Below are 21,749 nucleotides of genomic sequence, written 5' to 3'. Positions count from 1 at the left end.
GCCTTCCAGGAGGCCAATGTGAGATTTCTTTTCCCATCTCCTTGCTTGGCTGCCTCATGAAGAAACGCCTTCTCCGCTGCAAACCTCAGCATCTCAGCGTTTGGCTTGCTGTGCGACGGGTAGACACACCCAGGTTGGTAACGCCAGGGTCTCAGGCCAGGCGAGGTCCAGGGCTGGGCCTAGCAGAGCCATAGGGAGGAGCCCCTGACTCCAGCCAAAGGGCAAGCGATGCTGCGCGCGGGCAGCCCTGCACAGGGCGGAGAAGGAGGTGCGCAGGCGTCATCTGCTCGCTGGCCCTGGCAAGCCAGTGTCTGCTAGCGTGGGAGAATGGGAGACAACCTGCGATTTCCTCGCCGGAAGTGAGCCGTGACTCGGGAGCTCGGGGTAGTGGCCACTTCCTGCAGGATGAGGGCCCCTCCATGGGTACGGGCTGGAGGCCCATGGACACTTCCCAGTACTTGTACAGGGTTGCCCTGAGTGTGTGCCACTGCACTGTGTGTGTGTGTGTGTGGTTACAATAAGGCCAGGTCCCATATCCCCAGAGAGAGTGACTGGGGACAGCTACCCAGGCCCTCCCTGCTCCTGGGGGCTCCTATAGGCTCTGCTCCCCATCTCTGCAGAGGCCTGAGCCTGAGATGCCGCTGGCCGGGCTGGTGGCTCCATCCCGGTTCATTCTACCTTCCCCTGCATCCTCCCCCAGCCTGAGGGGCGGTCTGCGGAGGCTGCTTGTTGAGAGTGTGCTGTGGGAGACAGACTGCTTTCCTCACCCTGCCTGCATATCAGCCTGAAGCCCATTTGTCAGGTGGGGAAAGCGAGGCTCAGAAATTTCTCAGATGGGATCAGCAGAGCCCACCACCCTGCCCTGCCTCCTGTCCCCACCTGAAGGCAAAGGTGGAGAGGGCTGGGACACTGGCCCAGAGAGGAGAGAACGGGGGGAAGACCAGGAAGAAGAGAGTGGCCTGGTCCCCCAGGCAGGATGAGAAGGTGCCCTGGGGGAGGCAGTGAGGCTCAGCTGGGACCTTCCAGGGCGTTCCAGTCCCTCGAAACCCAAGCTGTTGGTGACTGGTGCTGTGCCCAGCTGGCTCTCTGTCCTCTGCACACACTGGGGCTCCTCGGCCACCCCAGCCTCCTTCTGCTGGTGGCTGGGGTCTATATCTCTTGAGGCTGAGCTGGGGCGGGGGGACAGAGAACGTGGACAGAAGTTAGCCAGGGCCCTGAAATTTCCAGGCTGTTGGCCCAGTGGGGTATCCATTAACCTTTTCGTGGATAATCTGGGCAGTGAGGAGGGAGATACCTCCATTAGAGTCAGAATTCCCCAACTGGAGGCCCTTTCGAGCATCTCATCAGAGGAGAAGTGCCCAGAGGTGCTGAGGCTTGCAGGACACAGGGTGCCGGTTTGAGGGTAGGAGCTGAGAGGTTTCCTCTCGGGGAGAACCTGGTTTGTAGGTCCAGTCTTGAGCCCTCAGGGCACTGGCATGGCTGACCCTTCCAGTCTGCTGACCTTGTCTGTGTCCTCACCTAGGCTGGCACTTTGGTAATAAGCAGTCTCGTGGTCACTTTCCATGTCACATGCTGTGTCTTTGAAATACCTTTAGCTGTCCCATCCCACGTATCAGGCGCCATTCCACTACTAAGGTGCCGCCGGCCCTGCTGGGGGGCTGTCTGCCTGGGGGGAGGCCCGGGTGGCCTGCCTCTCTCTGTCACTCGCTGGGTGGTGCAGAGTGGGGAGTGGAGCCAGCTGGGAGTGTTCACAGGTGCGGGCACTGCTGAGAGAGCGCCCTGCTGCTCACAGAATCTTGGGCTCTTTCCCCAACCCCGGGACCCCCACGCTCCTTGTGGGCAGGGAGTCTCCGGACAGCTGCTCCTGACCCTCTCGGACTCGCAGGCCACCCTCTAGGGCAGGACTCCATGGGAAAGGACCCCCACCGGGGTCCCAGCCCAGTGTCAAGGCTCCGAGGCCATCCTCTCACCAACCCTCTCGCATTCACACCCTGGAAGAAAGTGAGGGGCCCAAAAGTCACAGAACTCGTTCTTGGGAACTCCTTTGAAAACCTGCTCCGTTCCGTGGTTCCCTCTTGGGGCTCCCATAGCCTTAAACATGTTTTCTAATTAACGTTTATAAGACGGGCTGCTTGTTCAGGCTTTTAGTGGACCACTTAGACTATTTTAGAGCTAAAAGGACTTAGGGAGCTGGCCCAGTAGATACCCTAAACTTACAGATCGGGAACCTGAGGCCCAGAGGGGAAGGGGCATACCCAAGGTGATGGTTAGTCCATGGCAGAGCTGGGTTGGAATGGAATCCCTGGTGAGTTGCTTATATGAGCTCAGGGATCCCTTTTAAAGGTATTTAAAGGGCCACAATGCTTGTGCTGTTCACAGCTGCTGCTCTCCCTACCCTAGTCCTCTGGTCACTCTGTCCACGCTGCTCTCCTTGAACCAGCTTGAGAGCTCTTGCGGAGTCCTCTCTGTGGCCTGCTTCTGCTCTTCATCCCGTCCTCTCTGTCTTCTCTGGCCTCATTCAGGTAATGCAAATCCAGAGCTCACGGCCACAGGAAAGCCTTCTCTGACCCCTCAGTCCCCATCGGGTGCCCCAGGAGCCCGTAAACACAGACAACAGCCTCAGCCTCCTCTCTGGTGGTCAGGAGGTGCCATTTAAGACACTGAGGTGCTGTGGTCACGTGTCAGATTAGCACAATCCAAAAGAACAGGGATACCCTGAGCTGCAGGGATGTGAGAGAAGTGCCACTCGTGCACACAGCTGATGGACGTGGGAATGGCTCGGTCCTTTTGGAAAAGTCTGGTGACATCTGTTAAACTTAAAATATGCATTAACTTTAACCTGCAGTCCCACCTGGGATTTTATTCTGTAGAAATAACGAGCACCAGCATACAAGGAAGTAAGGCTGTTTATTACAAGACTGCTGGTAGTAACACACACACACACACACAGAGACTACAAACAACCTAAAGATGTCAATGAATTTGGAAGTGGTTGACAAACTGCAGCTATGGGCTTTTAAGCAGCTGTTAAGAGAAGGCGAGAAGGCAGTAGGTACCTCGAGTTACCACCCTGGAGGGATGGCTGAGATGTGTCAGCAAGTGAGAACTGTTAGTTGCTGATATATGTGATGTGATTCCATCTTTGACAAACCCTCAAAGATCCTTCCATGTCCATGAGGGTGGGCTGTGCCTGAGCTGGGAGTCGCTAGGGGTGAGGGTGTAGTATAGAGAGAGGCAAGAGTAGCAGGTGGCTTGGAGGGGGCAAGGAGACCCCCAGGTTGGGGTACTGAGACTGGACTCTAAGAGGAGGTGGGGGCAGCCATTAAGGCTGGGGTCCAAGGCGAGGGTGGACCCAGCACCAGCTGACCTGACCCGAACTGGAGCAGGGCTGGGCTGGCTGGTGGTGATGTGGGCGCAGAAGAATTGTAGGCGTCGGGAGACAGTCAAAGTCAAGGTGTGTAATCCTGACCTTCAACTCCTATTTGATGTGGGACAGCTCCTTACTTGCTAAGTTTGTATTTCATGGGATTTCATGCCATGGTCATACAGGACCCAGTAGAGATACACAATTAGCTGGTTAGTTTGACCATTATTCTGGGTGAATTGTGTCCCCTCAAAATTCAAATGTTGAAAGCCTAACCTCCAGTGTGGCCATTTGGAGCTACGACCTTTAAAGAGGTAATTAAGGTTAAATGAGGCCATAATGGTGGGCTCTGATCTGATAGGACTAGTGTCCGTATAAAACAGGAACAGACACTAGAGACAGCTCTGCATGTGTGTGTGTGTGCGCGTGCATGTGCGTGTGTGCAAAGAAGAGGCAATATGAGGGCACAGAGCAAAGCCAGGAAGAGAGGCCTCACCAGAACTGGACAATGCTGGTACCCTGATCTCAGACTTCCAGCCTCCAGAATTGTGAGAAAATAAATACTGTTGTTTAAGCCACCCAGTCTGTAGTATTTTGTTATGGGAGCATGAGTAGACTAATATAACCATTAAACTGGACAATTCAGATTATAAGAATTAACTTCTTTTGTGACTTAATAGGCACACTCTAAATTAGAACTGTTAGGGTGGTATAGGGGACATTTTCTCTTTTGTGGCCACTTTTACCCCTTTACTCTGGGCCATATAATTAGGGTGAAGTTGACCCAGCCTTGGCTTAGAGGGTGAATCACATGGCCCAGTGCTGGCCTCTCAGTGAATTTCATCATCTTGACCATGGGGTGGATTCAGGAATGTGCATCTGACCGTATTTGGGCCCATCAAATACTTGGGACTCGATCTGAGCTCTTGGGGCAGCAAGGGTTTTCCCTCAGAGTTTGAGATTGTGAGAATGTGAAGCTGGGGCTGCAGCAGCCTTCTTGGCACCATGAAGAGTCTTCGTGCCTAAGAAGGGAGTGACCCAAAGGAAGAGTGGAAGAAAGTTGGAGGGAAAAAAACCTGGCTTCTGGGGACATTATTTCATATGTCCAAGGCCAACCTATCCCTGGATTTTTAATTTTGTCAAACAACAAATTTCCTTTTTGCCCAAGTCAGTTCCTGTCACTTGTTCTATCACAATGATTGAGCCACAAGTTCTTGTCAACCTCAGATCCTTCCTGTGGTTGGGTGGGGCCCCTCTGTTGTCCTGACATGGAGGGGGCTCCCTGCTTATCTAGTGAATAGTTTTGGTATCCAGGTGTCTTTCTGACTTCCAGCCCTAGAGTTGAAACGGGCCTGTGGGCAGGAACTACATCCAACCTCTGAGAATTTTGCAGGAGGAAGACTTGTTGAGGGAGGCATATTAGAGCATTTCCCTTCAGGAAGGCAAGCCAAGCGTTGAGTCTCCACGGCCCAACTTTAATTTAACTGACAATTTAAAAAATCAAAACCAGCATCTGGGGCATTTAGAATGTCTGTCTTCCCTGTTTAATTTCACAGGGATTCTGTTATGGCTTTTGATAAAATGTTTCATTTTTAAAGGACTGGTTTCATCAAAGCACAGCTTTCCTTTACAGGGTCAGCTCCACCGATATAACACATTTTCATTAGGAAAAAGTGGTGCCTGGCTTGGACCTAATTGTAGGTTCAGAGAACAGAGAGGAAATGCCTGTGCCCTTTGGTGATCCTTCATGGTCCCCGAGGAGGCAATACAACTGAAATCTGGAGTGATTTCTTGAACCCATCATGCATGTTCACACCTCCTGCCTTTGCCCACGCTGCTGCCTCTCCCTGGATGCCCTCCCTCTGCTCGTGGCAGGCAAGACCCCATGGGTACCGACTTGCCTCTGCCTATTCTGGGTGTGGTCTTGGCCAACCAACCCCTGTGGTTTGCCAGGGCTGGTTGGTTGCAAAATTGTGTAAATGTGACCTTATCTGTAGATATAATTAAATTTGAGGACTTTGAGATGAGGAGATTGTCCTGATTTATCTGTCCACATAACAGGGAGACTGAGGGAGATTTGACACAAACACACACAGGCAGTGAGGTCAAGGAGGCAGAGCCTGGAGTGATTCGGCCACAAGCCAAGAAATGCTGGCAGCCACAAGAAGCTGGGAAAGTCGAGGAACAGAGTCTCCCCTAGAGTCTCTGGGGAGAGCTTGGCTCTGCTGATGTCTTGATTTCAGCCTCCGGACCTGGGAGAGAATACATTTCTGTTATTTTGAGCCACCTGTTTGATGCTAATTTGTTGTAGCAGCCATCGGATCCTAATACAGAAGGGAAGGCCATCTGAACTATCGTGGGCAAATCAGGGACTTTGTGTTGAGGATGGGGGAGGGGGTGATTCCTGAAACCCAAAGTGGAAAGAGCATTCCACCCTCCTGGGGCTGGAAGCAGGGCCAGAGAGATGTGTGAGCCGACAGCCCTTTCCCTGTTTCCGTCTTGCTCCCCGCACTCTCCTTGGCTTCCCTGGGCATCATGTGCTCCATTCTTCTCTATCCAGAAGGAGAGGAAAGTGGGAGGTTCACAGGGAGGAGATACTTGCTTTTTCTTCACATGATTTGGAATTGTTTCACTCATTACAACAACTGGTACTTTCATAATCTGAAAAATGTCAAATAAGGAAGATGGAATCTAGGAGCTTTCCCAGTTCCACACCCATCTCTTTGTCCATGCCTCGTGCTACGTCACATTGCAACTTCTCCCTCTAGAATGGAGTAGACTTTCTGCCCCATTCGTGTGGCTTTCCTGGTCCATGGAACATGGGTGGAAGTGACTGTGTGCTGGTTTGGTCCAGTCCATAAGGGACATCGTGCTCTCCTGCTCACCCTCCTAGAAGCTCCTGACCTCCACCATGAGATGGGCTTCCCCTGGGCCCCAGGGTGCACATACGGGGAGCAGAGCTGTGGGCCTGAGCAGACATTATTGTTTTTCTAAGTTTCCAGGTTCTAAGGTGGCTTAGTATCCAGTGTTACTATGGCAGTGGGAAACTGCTACAGAAATTAGTAGTACCTCAAACAGAAACCTGCAGTATGTGGCATTGGCCTTGGAACCAGAAACTGTTATGGGAGGCTGGAAAAATGAGGGCCTGTGTTATGGAGTGGTAGAACATTCACTGAAACTGTCACATGCTATAACCTGGAGGGAGGAAAATGTACCTAATATACACTGGGAGTGTCCAGGTAGAATGTTGCAGGCATGAGCAGGCTCTGGCTGCTGGCATTTAATATGGAACAACAAAGAAGACATAGCTCAGGAAAAACCTGGCCAGATCTCAGAAAGAATTAGAGGGAAGGAAGAGTCTGAAAAATCTGGGACTTACTAGGTTGAAGAATAAAGCTATTTCTAATCTCCAGCTTCTGCATTCAATAAGAGATTCTCAAATTAAACACAGGCTGAGAGACAAGTCAAACTGAGGGCATGGCTGTTAAGATATAGCTTGGGGGTCTAGAGTGAATCAAAGGTGTTACACGTGCACTCCTGTGAAGGCCTCTGGAAGAATTAAATGGTGCCTAGAAGTTTCTAGAAAGATCAGTGGTATGGTCCCACAGCAGCCCAAGCTGCCCACACTACCTGTAATTAAGTGCAGAGAGCGACATGTCTTGAAATAAATTGTGAGTATGGTTTTTGGCACATGAAATCAAATACATAGGAAATCCACAATTTTTGAGAGAGCTGTATTGGCAAAAGCCCACCAATCTGGGCCAAAAGAGACTGAGACTATTCAAGATGGAAAAAAAAAAAAAATCTCTGGGCCACTAATTTGTTATGTTCAAGATGCAGGCGGAGAAAACATTCAGCTGCCACAAAGGGCATATCTTGGAGTGTCCTTCTTAGCAGTGACCAAGGAGAATGATGGAGAAGGAAAGATATCTTAGAGAGTAGAGCCAAGAACCACTGACAACACGGGACTGAGGATCCAACCCCAGGGAATGGATGTGGAGCCTGATCCCAGAACATTCAGTTCCTGGCAATGTTTCTCCAACAGGACGTAAGACTTGCTGTGGACCAGTGACTGTTTGGGGCCTCCTGTCCTCCTCCTTTTTGAGTAGGAGTGTTTATTGGGTGATCTGTCCCTGTCCTACCATGGTGTATTGGGAGGTGTATTGGCGTATTGGAAGGGAGGAGGGGTGCTTTTGTTCCATGGGCCTCAGGAGCAAGGGGAGCTGCATTCAGATCTGACTTAGAATACGAGATTCTCAGCTTCAAGCTTGATGCCATGACTGGGTGTCTCAGGTGAGAATGAGTGTATTTTGTAAGTGGGAGGGTCTTGAGTAACTGTGTCCAAGAGGGCAGTTAGTGGTAGATTTTATCATTGTTCCCAATTCCTCCCCCATCCTGTAGTAGTGTCCTAGGGTTGCCATTAACAAATTACCACAAACTTGGGTGGCTTTAAACAACAGAGACTTATTGTTTCACAGTTCTGGAGGCCAGAAATCTGAAATCAAGGTGTCAGCAAGGCTAGCTCCTTCTCCGAGGGAGAATCTGTTCCGTGACTCTCTTCTAGCTTCTGGGGGTTGCCAGCAATCCTTGGCATTTCTCGATTTGTAGACACATCCCTCAAATTTCTGCCTCCACTGTCACACAGTGTCTTCCCTGTGTGTCTCCATTCCTGTGTCTTCACTTCTCTTCTTTCAGGACACCAATCACATTGGATTAGAGGTGTACCCTGATTCAGTATGACTTCATCTTAACTAATTACTTCTGCAAAGACCTCATTTCCAAAGAAGGTTCTTTTCTGAGGTTCTGGGCAGATGTGCATTTTTGGGGGAACATGCTTCAGTCTACTACAAGACCCTGTATCCACACTCTTTGCCCTGTGACTCTGCAGCTTCTCTCTCCAGGATGGAGAGTATATCTGCACAATTCACGGGGTGGGTCCATGTGTCTCACATGGCCAAGGGAATGTGGGTGAAATGAACTGTGGGCCAGTTTGGGGTCCAGGTCTCAGAGGCATCGTGAATTCACGCTTACCCTCCTAGAAGCCTCTGATCTCCTAGACGCCTCCTCCTCTGTGAGATGAGCTTCCCCTCAGAGCTGCTGTCCCTGCACCTTGGCCTACATATGAGCTGCCCCAGCCGCCCGGCAGACCTGCCCGGTCAGGAGAGCTGCCTCGGCCAAGCTGTAGATCTGTGAGCCTGGGGATAACTCCTGTTGTCTTTCTTCACTAGGTCCTAGGGTGCCTTGTGAGACAGTGTTCTTGGGGCAAGAGTTAACTGATATGGTGGGAAAGTGGCAGCTTTTTCCAAGCCCTTCTCCAGCTGCCATGATGCAATGTGAGCCCAGTGTCGCCAGAGTATATTTTATCAAAAGGAGATAAGAATCTAGATTTCACGTCCATAATCTCCTAAATTTTATATGTGTGTATTTGATTGAATTAAAAATATCACTGTGCTGTCCTAACCAAACACACCCATGGGTAGGATTCTGCCTGGAAGCTTCCAGCTTATGGCTTGAGGTGCAGACTGGCTGGGCCCTGGGGATCCCTTTGCTCAACTGCTTCCTGTCAGAGGCAGGATCCTGGGCAGATCTTGGCTCCAGGAGGAGAGGGTCCTTCTGTGTGATATAGAACCCAAACGGGCCTAGCAGCAACCAGGCATTTGCATCAGGAGGAAGTAGGACGCCCATCTCTGCGGATGGTCGTGGACAGGACGACAAGGCCATGTAGGGGATCTGTCATCTTGATGCCTTTCTGCCCCTTACAAGGTCATCTCCAGTTACACTGTTAAGAAGTATTTGGCAAGAAAATGCCCATAGTGTTTCTTTCACAAAAATGGTGGCATTTCAGTGATTGCTCTAAAAAACCAAACCAAAACAAAGCAGACCAGACCAGACCAAACCAATTACTGGAGAAGAGGGAAATCAAACACCACCAAGGTGAAGTCGACTTTACTGGATGAACATCTCACTTTAAATGTAAATTGAGTCCAAGTTCATTTTCTCTCCCAGACTTCTAGAAGGTGGCATTCAAAATGTTCACACTTGTTTCATCTGCCTTTTTGCTCAGCCCTGGTCCCTCACCTCCTTTCCTTCGCTTCATACTTATCGTTTCATTGCACACATATGCTCAACTTTGTATTTACATATATCCAATTTTTATATATGGCTTGTGAAATATGCCAGACAAAGAATGAGATAGTCCTGAAAACAGCTGGAAAATTATGCAACAGCAAGGAGACTGGGCACATGCACATTCTGTACTGCAAAGTTGCACAACAGACCAAGTTTGTTATAAATGAAGCTAGGAGGTTTTTATTTTTTCTCCAGGGTGACAGCTTGCATGGTGGAGTAGGCCTTCTGCAGAAGGCATTTCCTCAGGAGCCTCAAACACCCCTAGCAGGGAGAGGTGAGGCTGGAGCTGCACTGAGAGCATCAAGACTGCAGCCCAATGGAGGCTGTCTAAGGGCCAGAGGCGACTCCCAGGGTCTGGTGAGGTCGAGGTTGGGGGTCCAGTGAGACTGAAGTCCAAGGTCCAGCAAGGCTGAGTCCTAGTTTCTAGTGAGAGGAGGTCTGGCCTTTTGGAGACATCCATGTCCCTGCTGCCATGTGTTGGGAAATCCTGGTGGACAGAGAACTTCTGGTGGACCTGGAGGCAAGTGGTCCCTTACAGCCTGCTGCGCCCAAAGCTCAGGGTCTCTGTCTGCCCATCACCACCCTGGCTCTGCAATTCTCAGGTCTCTCCCACACCCCGGGAAGATTCAGAAGAGTAGGGCCTTGGACCCTCAGACCAGGGCTGGGTCATTCCTAGAGCCATGAGGCCCTGCAACACTGCTCAGCTGTACACCTCATTGTCTCACAGGTTAGCACCAGTGAAACCTGCAACTGAGTTCAAAATCTCCATGGCCAACATCCAGTGGTGGGGGGAAGGCTTTACTATGTATATGTGAAAAAGATCTAAGGCTCTCAGTCGACCTCAGGTATAACAGGGGGGCTGATAATGTGATTTACCTGCTCGACAATTTAAGATAACGTCATGGTCAGCAGTGACCTTCTGCCTGGGCTCAGTCCGAGAGCCTGTGTGGAATAAGGAGTCTGGCACGTGCTGGAGGAGGGACTCCCCATCAGAGGGTCTGCAGAGCAGGTCAGGAGGAGGATGGACCCCACAGCACAGCCCCATGGGGAAGGGAAGGCCCTCCATGAAGCTGGAGCCCAGCCCTTGACACAGGGTTTGAATTTACCCAGAGACATGGGCAGGGCTGTTGGGCTCAGTAATGATGGGGAAAATCTGAGGTCCTGTGCTTTGAGGGGGATTGAGACCAAAAAGCCTTTTGGGGGCTTTGGCTGCCCTGGCAAGCAGGCCAATGGCTCCCACCATCACCACAACCCCTGGGTGAGCCGGCAGGACCTGTTCACAGCCTTCGTGGCCAGGGCAGGCCAGGACACAGCAGAGCCCGTAGGCTGGCCGAGGCTGGGGACCTGCTGCAGTGTGGACCCTGGGGGAGGGTTGCTAAGGAGTCTGGGGCTCAGCTGAGAACCTGAGCTGCTGCGGCTGTTCAGAACGGAGATGGGAATCGCCGCGGGGGAACAGCACTGCTGGACGCATTCAGTTTCCTCTTTCTCATTTTCAGAAATGCAATTAGGGAGGCCAAGGTGCTGGTGGGCTCTGGAGCGAGTGTCTGTGTGTCTGGGTTTGTAGGTGTTTGTGGGCTGGGGTCAGCACGCATCTGCGTGCTTGTCTGTACACATGTATCACCACATATGTGTGGCACGGGGTGTGTGGGTGTATGTGTGTGCGCGTGCGTGTATGCGCGTGTGCACGTGTGTACACAGGTGTAAATGAACACTCTTGCCTCCCATGTCCCGGGACAGTTGTCTGTCAGGTGCCTTGAACTGGTTTCCTGCTTTCCACTCATATACACTTGTTGTTGAGTCCCCAGACCTTGAAATGACAGTCTCCTGTGGCACTCCCCAACCCCTGCACTCCCATGTCCCCTCCACCCCTGCTCCCAGGAGCTCCCAGTAGCCGCCTGTGCTTTCATCCTTGGAGGGCCCTGTATTCTCAGCGGGGGGTGGGAGGGGGAATCTCATGGGCAGCAGGGGGCCAACGGTGCCATGTGGGGATCATGCAAAGGAGCATCTTGGAAAGTTCCAGCACCCCGAGGCCCTCGTGGAGGTCCTGGGAGAGCACAGAAGAGGAGCCTGGTGGGGGGTGGGATGCGAAGGCAATGGAGAGCTGCCCGCATGGGCTGCGGGTGTCTCAAAGGTCACGCAGGGGCTTCCTGAGGGCAGAAGCCCATGTTTTAGCCTCCCCGTCTGAAGAAACCAGAGGTGGGCCCTGCAGTGCAGGATGGAGGCGCTGATACCCCCTGGGTGAAGCCAGCCGGGTGGGGACAGTGAGGGTCAGGAAAGCATTTAAAGGCTGTGCTGCCCTCAGGTCCAGCTCGGGGCTGCCTGTGGCCCGGGAGGCCCAGTGTGGCCAGATGTGCTTTTTTTTTTTTTCCCCAAGAGAAGCCAGAGATGCATATTTTAATGGGACATTTGATTTTTAAAAAATCTTAGCAAATAGTTTGAGTTAACAAACAAAACCCTGGGGGGTGCTAGTTGGCAGCCCCTTATGCATTGGTTATGATACTTGACTTTATAAGCGATAGCTAATGAATCTACTGCTTTAGGCAAAAAGCAGGGATTGATAGGAAAGATGCTCAGAAGGCCTCAGAGGAGCACCCAGAGAAGCTCACCTTGTGGGTGATGAGTGCGCTGGTTCTGGAGTGAGTCATGACACCTGGTCTGGCTCTGTTGCCGGGGGCTATCACCTCTAAGGCTCGGCTTCTTCATCGCAAAGTGGGAATGTTGCGTTTCCACCTGGTGGGATGTTGTGAGGATCAAGGGAGATACTTTACTTAAGAGGTCTGCTAATTCACCAACAGAGCTGCGGGCATGCAGGAAACACTGTGATTGTCAAAAAATAGCCTGGCACATAGAGATTCTTCCAAAGGTGCAATGACCCCTGTGTCTTCACTGGGAAGAGGAAATTGTGGGGCCCAGGTTGGCCGGTCATATCTGACCAGGGCACATAGGGATGGTCGTGGGACATGGATGTGTGAGGTCCTTCTGAGAAGGGAGCCAGGAAGCCCCTGACCAGTGGCCTGGTGAGGGCTTCTAGCTCCCAGAGCATTTTGAGATGAACGTGATCTTGCTTCATTCTCCTACTTAAATCTTCCGCTTAGAACAGAGTACAACTTGCAGGCCAAGACCTGCAAGGCCCTGAGTCATCTATCATCCCCTGCTTGCCTCTCTCACTTCATCTCTTCCTTCTTTCACCACCCTCTGGCTTCACTGCTCTTCTTTCCCTGGAGCAGTAAAAGCTCTTTCCTGCCTCAGGGCCTTTGCACGTGCTGGTCTCGCTGCTTGAGATGCTCATTGCTTGGATTGCCCATTCCTGGTAACTTCTCTCTGATCAGCTTTTAGCTTCCCCCCATCTTCCTCTCCCTTGTTCCATGTATTCTATATCACGAGCCTCTTTATTTTCTTTGAAATTTATCTTATTTTTTAAAATTCACTCTGCAAATATTTACTGAGTGCCCACTACATGCCAGGCTGTGTTTTGTCAATCATAGCATTTCCCGCAATTCTTCAGCAAGGTTCCTTATTAGGCCACATTCAACCCTGGCATCCCAGCCACCCATGTCCTGCAGTACAGCCAAGGTTTAGTTCTAAAGTCAGTGATGATATGGAAAAAACACGTGGTCCAAATACTCTGGAAAATTTCCAATGAACACAGCTTTGCATCTATAGGCCAACACTGAACTATGTACAACTGGGTACAGGGAGTGATGGAGAGCAAAACTAGCTAAGGTAGGGAGGGCTTCATATGTGTTAAATCATTTAATTCTCCAAGCCACTCTGTGAAGTAGGTGATATTACTCTGCCCATTATACAGTGTAAGAAACAGAGGCAGGGGGAGGTTAAGTAAGTTTCTCAAGGTCACATGACTGGAAAGTGACTGACAGAGCCGGAGCAGCCTGTCGTAGGGCTGCTATGAGGAGTTGAAATTATCGATGCTGGGGAGCTGTCCTATAATTCTCCCGTCAGCAACCCTCAGGGAGCAAGACCTCCACTGCCCAGGATGTCAACACTGACAGGGTGGGGGAAGGAACACTGTCATTAGGAGATCTGCCTCGTTATTCCAAAGCAGTACTTGTACTTTCAGTTTTCAGTGTGCACTGGGTGCTCTCACATTCACCCTACGTTGAAAGTGAGGATGTGCCAGGCCCCAAGCTCTACCTGACACCGGGAAGAAGGCATGTGGTCCCAGCCCTGCAGATGAGCAAATGGGCAGTGGACAGCCTGGGCACCATGTGCCACCACAGTGTGCAAGGTGCTCGGGATGCCCCATCTGACTTTCGGGAGAGAAAGTCACTAGAGTCAACAGCTCAAAGTCAGGCAAGCAGTGCCCAACTGGGATGGTCATAAGGGTGCTGTCACTGTGCCGGAGAGAGGTGGCCAGGCCTGGGCTACAGGGAGTGGCAGGGAAGAGGCGCAGATTCCTCTTCCTAATGACAGGGTAGACTGCTCTGTTGTGGGGGTGAGGAAAGGGAGGGGCCTCATATGCCCTGGGGGCCCAGGAGGGAGAAGAGATGCCAGATGTGAGCCCAGGAGGCTGGGGGTGGGGTGGAGATGGGGGTTGTGAGGAGCTGGGGCTCTGAGACACGTTGATGGAGCTGCCTAGGGGTCATTCCATTTATAGGGTGGATGGACCTGGCTGGGGTGGTCTGTGCATAGACTCTTTTTTTTTTGATTCTATTTTAAAAAATTTTTGTTGGAGTATAGTTGATTTGCAATGTTGTGTTAGTTTCAGGTGTACAGCAAAGTGAATCGGTTATACAACTCTTTTTTTTTTTAAACATTCTTTTAGTTTTTCTCTCTCTTTTTTTAAATCTTTATTGGAGTATAATTGCTTTACACTATTGTGTCAGTTTCTGCTGTGCAACAAAGTGAAAGAGCCACATTTTTATATATATTCCCATGTCCCCTCCCTCTTGAGCCTCCCTCCCAACCTCCCTATCCCATCCCTTTAGGTCTTCACAAAGCATCAAGCTGGTCTCCTCTTGAACTCATGGGAAAGGGAGAGATTGCCCAGGATGGGTGGGGCTGGGGACATAGCTGAGGAGGAGTCACATGTGTGAAGAAAGCATGGCATCCATTAGGACTGGCCCTGAGGAGTGGCCAGAGGCTTTGGGGACAGTGTGAACGGTAAAGCCTCTTCCTAAGGGGCTGCCTGGAGCCAGTTTTGCAGAGAGCCTGTGATGGATGATTTATTTTACCCAAAACAAAAACTTTAAAACTTTGCACAAAAGATACAGGTATCTCTCTCTCTCTCTTTTTTTTTTTTTGAATGATCAGAAGGTTGGGACACTACTTTGCAGGGAGCAGAGGTGACCTGTTCCTCCATGAGCTCCACTTGAAATATCATGCGGACTTTGTGTCAGGTCTCAGCATTTCTGCAGAGGAGGGACCATCTGGAGCTGCTGGGAGGGAGATAGCCAGGAAGCACTCTTCTACTAGTGATGGTGACTTTAGTGGGGGAGAGGCCTCCTGGCACCCCTGGAGAAGCAGAGGGTCCCCAGGGAGTCCCCAACAGCTGCAGTGATGGCCAAAGGCCCTCAATCCTGCACCCAGAGTTTCTTCCCACTGGGTCTTGGCGTTTGGATTCCATGGTTAGTGCTACTGCCAGCGCCAGCTGGAAGCTTTGGCCTCTTTAAGGCCCAAATCCTAGATGCCCTGAACCCTGCAGGGTTAGGCAGGACTGCAGTGGAAGGAACCTGACACCAAGGGAAGGCAATCTAGAGAGAATAAAGCTCTGGAGGCCAAGGATCCTGGGGTTTAGCAAGGCACTGGCCAGGGCATCCTGTTGACACTCCCCGAATTTTAAGCCAGGAAGTGTCTAGTTAAACTGACAAAGGATTTGAACACGAAATGCCACAATGTGTCCTTCACAAGTTACATACAGGATTTACATGTAAAGAAATTAATTCTCCAGGCTCTGTAGATGCTGTCGTCAGGCAATGGGAGGTAAACATTAAGTCCAGTGAAGAACATCTTCTTTCACCAGGCAGGGGTGAGCCTGGGACTGTGTGTGCCATGCTCTCATGTGGACATAAAGGTGAGGGAAGTGCTGGTGGGCATTGGGGCTGACTCCTAACATGCTTCTGCCCCAGATGGTTAATCCAGGCTTGTCCCAATAACACATCCGCCCCTTGTTGTCAGCTGGTTCAGCAATGGACATGTGACCTAGTCAGCCCACAGATCAGAGGGGAGTCAGCTGGCCCATCTGGGAGAGGGGAGGACCCCCGCATGTGGTTTGGTCCTCCTGCTACCTGGCTGAGCTCTGGAGCTGCCATACTCGCAGACCTCCTGCATTTCCGAATGGTTTAAGTGGGCTGGGGCATCTTAAGAGACCCAGAGTTCTTTCTCAGATGGGAAGCTTGGACCAAATATCCCTCCTGACCTCTGTGAGAGTCCAGACACAGGTCTAGACCCTGATCCAAGTAGACCCAGGACATCACTACCTGCCATGCCCAGACAGCCCCTGGAAAAGTCTTGGGCCTGCTGCCTTTCTGCTAGGCTGAGAGCCTATGGCTAGTCACAGGTGGGCATGAGCTTTATCCCTCCCCGGGTCATTACTGCTTAGATTGAGCCTGAGTCCCCAGCTTGTGTCTCCATGTAGAAGTGTTGACTGAGCCCGGATCCCCAAGCCTCCAAACTTCAAGCACTTTTCTTTTCACTTCCAGGCAGAACTAACGGCCATGGGGGTGGGACATCTCTGTGTGGAACATGGCAATGAAACAAAATTACTGCCTGGACACCACCTACATTTCCTCCTCTGCCTGACACAGATCCCTGTCAGGGTGTGCATTGAGTGGAATGCTCAAGAAACTGCGAGAACCACATCCCCCAAGGCCACCTGGCCGCCACGTTCTGTTTAATTAGCATTCCCCGGACATACTGCTTACCAAGGCTGCTCCCGGCCAGAACTCTGCCTGTGCATCTGACGGGGCCACTGCACCCGCTGTTTGCCAATCGCAGAGGGGGGCAGACCTGCTGTCTTCAGAGGCCCTTTGACAAGGTCACCAAGTCCTCATGGCTTGTTGTGCTCAGCGTACGGGTCCCCAGAGGACTAGAAGAGTCTTGATCCCTCCCCACAGCTCCTGGGAGCTTGCTCGTCAGGAGAGAGGACAACGAACCCTCACCACCTCCATCTGCTTGTAGCCTGCAGTGCGGGCAGGGCCTGCCAAAGATGGTGACCTCGGCAAAGGGCAGAAGCACTTCTGGTTTCTGTGTGGCCGCCAGGGGACAGGAATGGCTCTGATGAAGCCTGTGCTGGCACATGTGGCCCGGAAGTCAGAGGCCAGGTGAGAGCCCTGCGTCTCCTCTTCAGCGTAAGGCAGAGCACGGCTCCCACCAGAGAGCTGGGGCAGGGACAGGGCAAGAAATCTCCTTTCTTTTCTTTTTTTTTTTTTAAGATTTATTATTTATTTATTTATTTTTGGCTGTGTCGGGTCTTAGTTAAGGCGCGTGGGATCTTTCATTGAGGCACACGGGATCTTTCGTTGCGGCACGCAGGCTCTCTGGTTGTGGCATGTGGGTTTTCTATCTCTGGTTGTGGCATGCAGACTCCAGAGCTCTGTAGTTTGCAGCACGCAGGCTCTCTAGTTGAGATGTGCAGGCTCAGTAGTTGTGGCGCACGGGGCTTCATTGCCCTGTGACATATGGGATCTTATTTCCCTGACCAAAGATCAAACCAGCGTCCCCTGCATTGCAGGATGGATTCTTTACCACTGGACCACCAAGGAACTCCCAAGAAGTCTCCTTTCTTAATGTCCCTGCTTGGAGGCATGCACGGTGATTTGTGACATCCAAGATGACCAGGAAAGATCCCATCTCTTTCTGCACCTCACGTTGTTGAGAAGATTTTAAAGGAATTGGAGGGCTCAAACTCACCCTGAGTTGTTCTCATCCCTTCCCCACAACATGGGGCTGTTCTAGATCAGGGTTGAGAGTGCAAGCCAGACCTCAGGACACTCAAGTTCAGCTAAAATCAAACACACATGACATGCACTTAATAAGTGTTCCAGCTGAGTTGGTCCTGTGGTCCTTGGGTTGTCCTTTGGGATCTAGACTGAGTAAATAGACTTGAACAAAGAACCACAGGGGATTTCTGTGTCCCACTTTCACCTGGAATAGAAGGAGTGGGGAACAAAGGGGCAAGATCTGTGGATGGGGCAGCATTTTCCAGAAGAGGAAGAGGAGAGATCTGAACCATGGAGGTTTGGAGAGGTAGGGTGACTCTTTTTTTTTTTTTTTTTTTAGCTGAGGGTAACTGATCAGGAAGCTGAGATGAGTCCCCAAGGACCCCCTACATGAAGGATTCAAATTTTGATGCCTGTGTGCTTGGTTCTTCCACTCAGCCTAGAGGGGTGTCATGGGGACTAAAGGATGGGCTGGTTAAGGGCAGTAGTCTGCCTTCTGCTCTGTCTGGGTGGAGCCCCAAGAACCTGGCGGTGATGTGGGAAGGAATAGTTGCCAGGAGTGACTCAGGAGTGCCAGAGAGACAAACTTTATTTCCGAAAAGATATTCGAGAGCTGGTTTTCCAATGTGTGCGAGATAATTCAGTTACATGCACTCGTCAGAAAATATCATTGACTCGAAAGTGGGAGTCGTTCACTTTCAATTCTCCTTTCATCCTTCTGATTGCATCAGAGGAAATGGCTTTGCTTCTGCTAGTCTGTCTCTCACCACTTTTCCAACACTTGTTAATCAGCTTCAGCCTCCGTGCCTTTTGCAGGCAGTAGTATTTAGAATTTGATAACAGCTTTTTGTTTCATATATTTATTTTTGGCAGTTATCTTTGATTTATGGCAAGATGTTGGCTTTCCCGTTTACAGTCATGATTTAAAGTATCCTTTAAAAACTTAAGTACAGGATTAAGTACTGTATAAAGAAAGGATGGTGGTGGTAGGAGGATTATGGTAATGACCATAAAGCTGGCAGGAAAGTGAGTGAGGTAGTAGAATATCACCCACAACAAGTAGGTGAGGCTGCTGCTTGGGTCTCATTCATCTTTTGAGGAGGATGAAAGCACGACAGCCACAGGGGGAATGGGTGGAAGAGTGTCATGGATTCCAAGACAGCACCTAGTTGGACTCAACTCTGGGCTGCCTGGCTTCCTCAGTTTTCAGGATTCGACCCGTGTCACTTTGTTTTTTGTTTTTGTTTTTTTTTTTTTTGTTGTTATTTTTTTAAGCTCTTTATTGGAATATAATTGCTTTACATTGTTGTGCCAGTTTTTGCTGTACACCAAAGTGAATCAGCTGTATTTATACATATATCCCCATATCCTTGCCTCCCGCGACTCCCTCCTACCCTCCCTATCCCAGCCCTCTAAGTCCATGCCACTTCTTATGGGAAGTCCTCCAGGATACCTGGCTCTGAAGTCATCTCTCTTCGCATACATTGATCACCAGCCACTTTCTCTGAAACCATCAGCGGTCACAAAAGTGGATGCCTGCTGGGGGTAAGGGAAGGGAACCTACAGCAAACGGCAGGGCATTTGCCCTATTTAATGGCTGGTAAGCAGAAATGCAGGCCCAGTGTTGTCACACTGTCCAAATTCTCAACAGAATTCAGAAATCTAAATTCTCATGTGAAATGTCACCAGTTTTGACATTGACAACGAATGTTCACCATGTCCGGGGGCTGGATCCTGTCTTGGGCACCCTTAGGTGACAGAGGGATGCTTCCAGGTGAAGATGGCCATCAAGCTGCAGTGCCCTCACACCCAGGTCCTGAAAATGATGGAACTGAGGATATGAAATCACAGCTAGAGCAAGTTGTGTAAGTCACGTGTTTTCCCCATAAGACCGGGCCCTTCTGGTGGGCAGGGAGCGGTTTGAGTCATCAGGCCCTGCCTGACCAAGGCCAACCCCAAAGCTCTGGTCACATGGGCCTGGGGGAGGGTGAATGAGAAGATCCAAAGAGACAGATGTCCACCCTCCAGGGAAGTGAGGCAGAAGTCTGGGGTCACATAGCAGAGGTGCTCCCACAGACACATGCTTGGGAGTGGGTTCCCGGGTGGGACATGGGGAGGGAAGGTCATGGTGCTGGGGGACAGCAGACTTGGTAGAACAGTGACTCCAGCAGTGGAAGGATGAGGACTGTGCTGGAGAGGAGGGAGTCCAGCTGGGAATGGGCTTTGACAGCAAACTGGCTCCAGGATGGAGAGGGATGCCTTGGAGGATGAGTTGGAAAAGGTGGCCAGAGTGTAGAGAGGCTATTTCAGGCAGAGCCTGCGGGAGCGCAAAGACCAGGCATCTAGAATCCCATGCAGGCTTCAGGGCCGGTGAGGGAGGCAACCTGACTAAGCTCTAGCGGGCAGAGCCCAGGTCTAGCTGAGGAGACTGTGCTCAGAGGCTGCAATGGAGGGTCGGGGAGGCAGATGGAGGGGGAGAGAGACTTCGGGCAAAGAGGAGTTGGGGACTGAGGGCAGCTTGCCCCTCTCTGTAAGGGTAAAAGTTGATCTTTGGGGTGGCTCCTGTGGTTAATGCACCCTCCTGGAAAACTGTCTTCTAGCCTCTGGGGTCTCCATCTCGTCAAAAGGCCTGGCTCAGCCCCATGGACCAGTCATCAGGCCTCCCCACCCCTTCCCGGCCGTGCTCTCTGTCCTGCTCCAGGGCGCACAGAAGGAGAGGCGGCCCCTTGTGCCCCAGGGCTGACGACTGGGACCCGGGTGCCCCGAGGACTCTCTGGGTGGGGATGCTCAGGCTCGGGCGGGCTTCGCTCCTCCGAGGTTGCGTGCCACGAGTGCGCCGGGCGCGCCGAGGGTGGCCGGCAGCGGGGCTCCCCGGACCTGGCCCGCAGCGCTTCTACGCCGCCGCCTCGGGGTGTCTCTGCTTCGCTACGAGCCGGGAACCGCGGCGGCGACGGCGCGAGGAGGGGAGCGGTCGGTGGCGGCGGCGGCGGCGGCCGCGCCAAGAAGCGCCGGGTCACCGCAGGCTGAGGCGCCCGCCGTCCCCGCCCTCCCCCTCGCTCGCCTGCTCCCTCCCGCCCGCCTCCCTCGCGCTCTCGCTCCTTCCCTCTCCCCGCCTCCCCTCCGCTCTCCTCCGCCCTCCCCTCCGCGCCTCTCCTCCTCCGCCCCGCGCCCTGCGGTGCTGCAGCTGCGGGCGGCTCCAGCTGCCCCCAGATGTGGGCTGGGCGGCGCGCGGGGAACTTTCGCGCCGGCTGCGAGTGCGGGGCCCCGGCTGCGGTCCGGCTGCCATGGATCCGCCGGCGGGAGCCGCTCGCCGCCTGCTCTGCCCCGCGCTGCTGCTGCTGCTCCTGCTGCCGCTCCTGCTGCCGCCGCTGCCCGCGGGCGCCGGGCTCGCCGCAGCCGCCGCCGGCCCCCCAGGTAGGTGCGGCCCGGCCCCCACGCCCCGCGCCCCCTCGTCGGCGGCCGGGCTCCGCCCCGCCCCGCGCGCCCCGCCGCCCCCTCCCCAGGCGGCGTCCAGCTCGACTTGGGCAAACTCCGCGCGCCCCGCCCGGGGCCAAGTTGGCCAACTTCGGGGCCGGGTTGGTCGCGCAGGGGGCGCCCTGCGGCGCACCCGGGCGTCTCGGGCCGGGGGGCGCCCCGGAGCGCTCGCGGCTCCCGGGACGCGGAGCGTGGAGCCCGAGGGCCGGGAAAGCCCCGCGGCGGAGAGCGCAGCGCCAGCCCCGGCGGGGCCGGGGGAGCCAGGGCGAGGCGGCGCCCGCGCTCGCGTCCGGGGACGCTCGGGAGGAGTCGGGTGCCGAGCGCGCCGCCTTGGGCCCTGAGGATTGGTTGGGGTGACCCGGAGGGGCTCCTCGAAGATCTGAGGGGCCCTGCTCCACCTCTCCCTGCCCTGGGCACGCGGGGAGGGCGGCCGGCGGAGGGCTAACTGGGAGCTGTGCGCGGGGGACAGGCCGCCAGTGCCCGCGGGAGCCGAGTCCTCGCCGCTCCGGAGGCGAGCGATGAGGGCAGTCGGGCGGCGGGGACTGCTGAGGGGTAGAGGCGCACGGGGAGGGGGCCGACCGGGGAAGGCTTCGGAGCAGCCCCCTGTGCTGCCAAGGACGCTAGGTTCAAGGGGCGGGGGGCGCTCTGACGGGGCCGTCCCCTGGGGAACTGTGGGGAGCCGCGGGACCCCAACCCAGAACGGGGCAAGGGCCAGAGCTCCTGGCTGGGAGGGTTCCCGAGGGGGTCGGCCCCGGGGTCGGCGGGGCTCGGGAGTGGTGGCCCTGTTCACGCCCCTTCCCGGTTGGAAGAAGGCCGGGGAGGTGCCGGCTAGTTTCTGGGGGTTGCCTCGGGGAATGCCCTTCCCTTCGCAGTGGGGGCGGGGT

At 53.1% G+C, this 21,749-nt stretch overlaps 1 protein-coding gene across 2 annotated transcripts in view; it reads left to right on the top strand.

The window, feature by feature from the left end:
* Positions 1-20,536: 20,536 nt before the first annotated feature.
* ADAMTS2 (ADAM metallopeptidase with thrombospondin type 1 motif 2) overlaps positions 20,537-21,749 on the top strand; it is a 244,055-nt gene continuing 242,842 nt past the window's right edge. For both annotated transcript variants that reach the window (XM_057708973.1, XM_057708974.1), the window contains exon 1: positions 20,537-20,805. In XM_057708973.1, the coding sequence (XP_057564956.1) occupies positions 20,676-20,805 (130 nt within the window). In that variant the 5' untranslated portion in view covers positions 20,537-20,675. The remainder of the gene's footprint in view (positions 20,806-21,749) is intronic.

Source organism: Hippopotamus amphibius, chromosome 15, assembly GCF_030028045.1.
Source record: "Hippopotamus amphibius kiboko isolate mHipAmp2 chromosome 15, mHipAmp2.hap2, whole genome shotgun sequence".
In the NCBI taxonomy this organism is placed as follows: domain Eukaryota; kingdom Metazoa; phylum Chordata; class Mammalia; order Artiodactyla; family Hippopotamidae; genus Hippopotamus; species Hippopotamus amphibius.
Note: the sequence above shows the minus strand (reverse complement) of the source record. Positions and strands in the feature narration are given on the sequence as shown.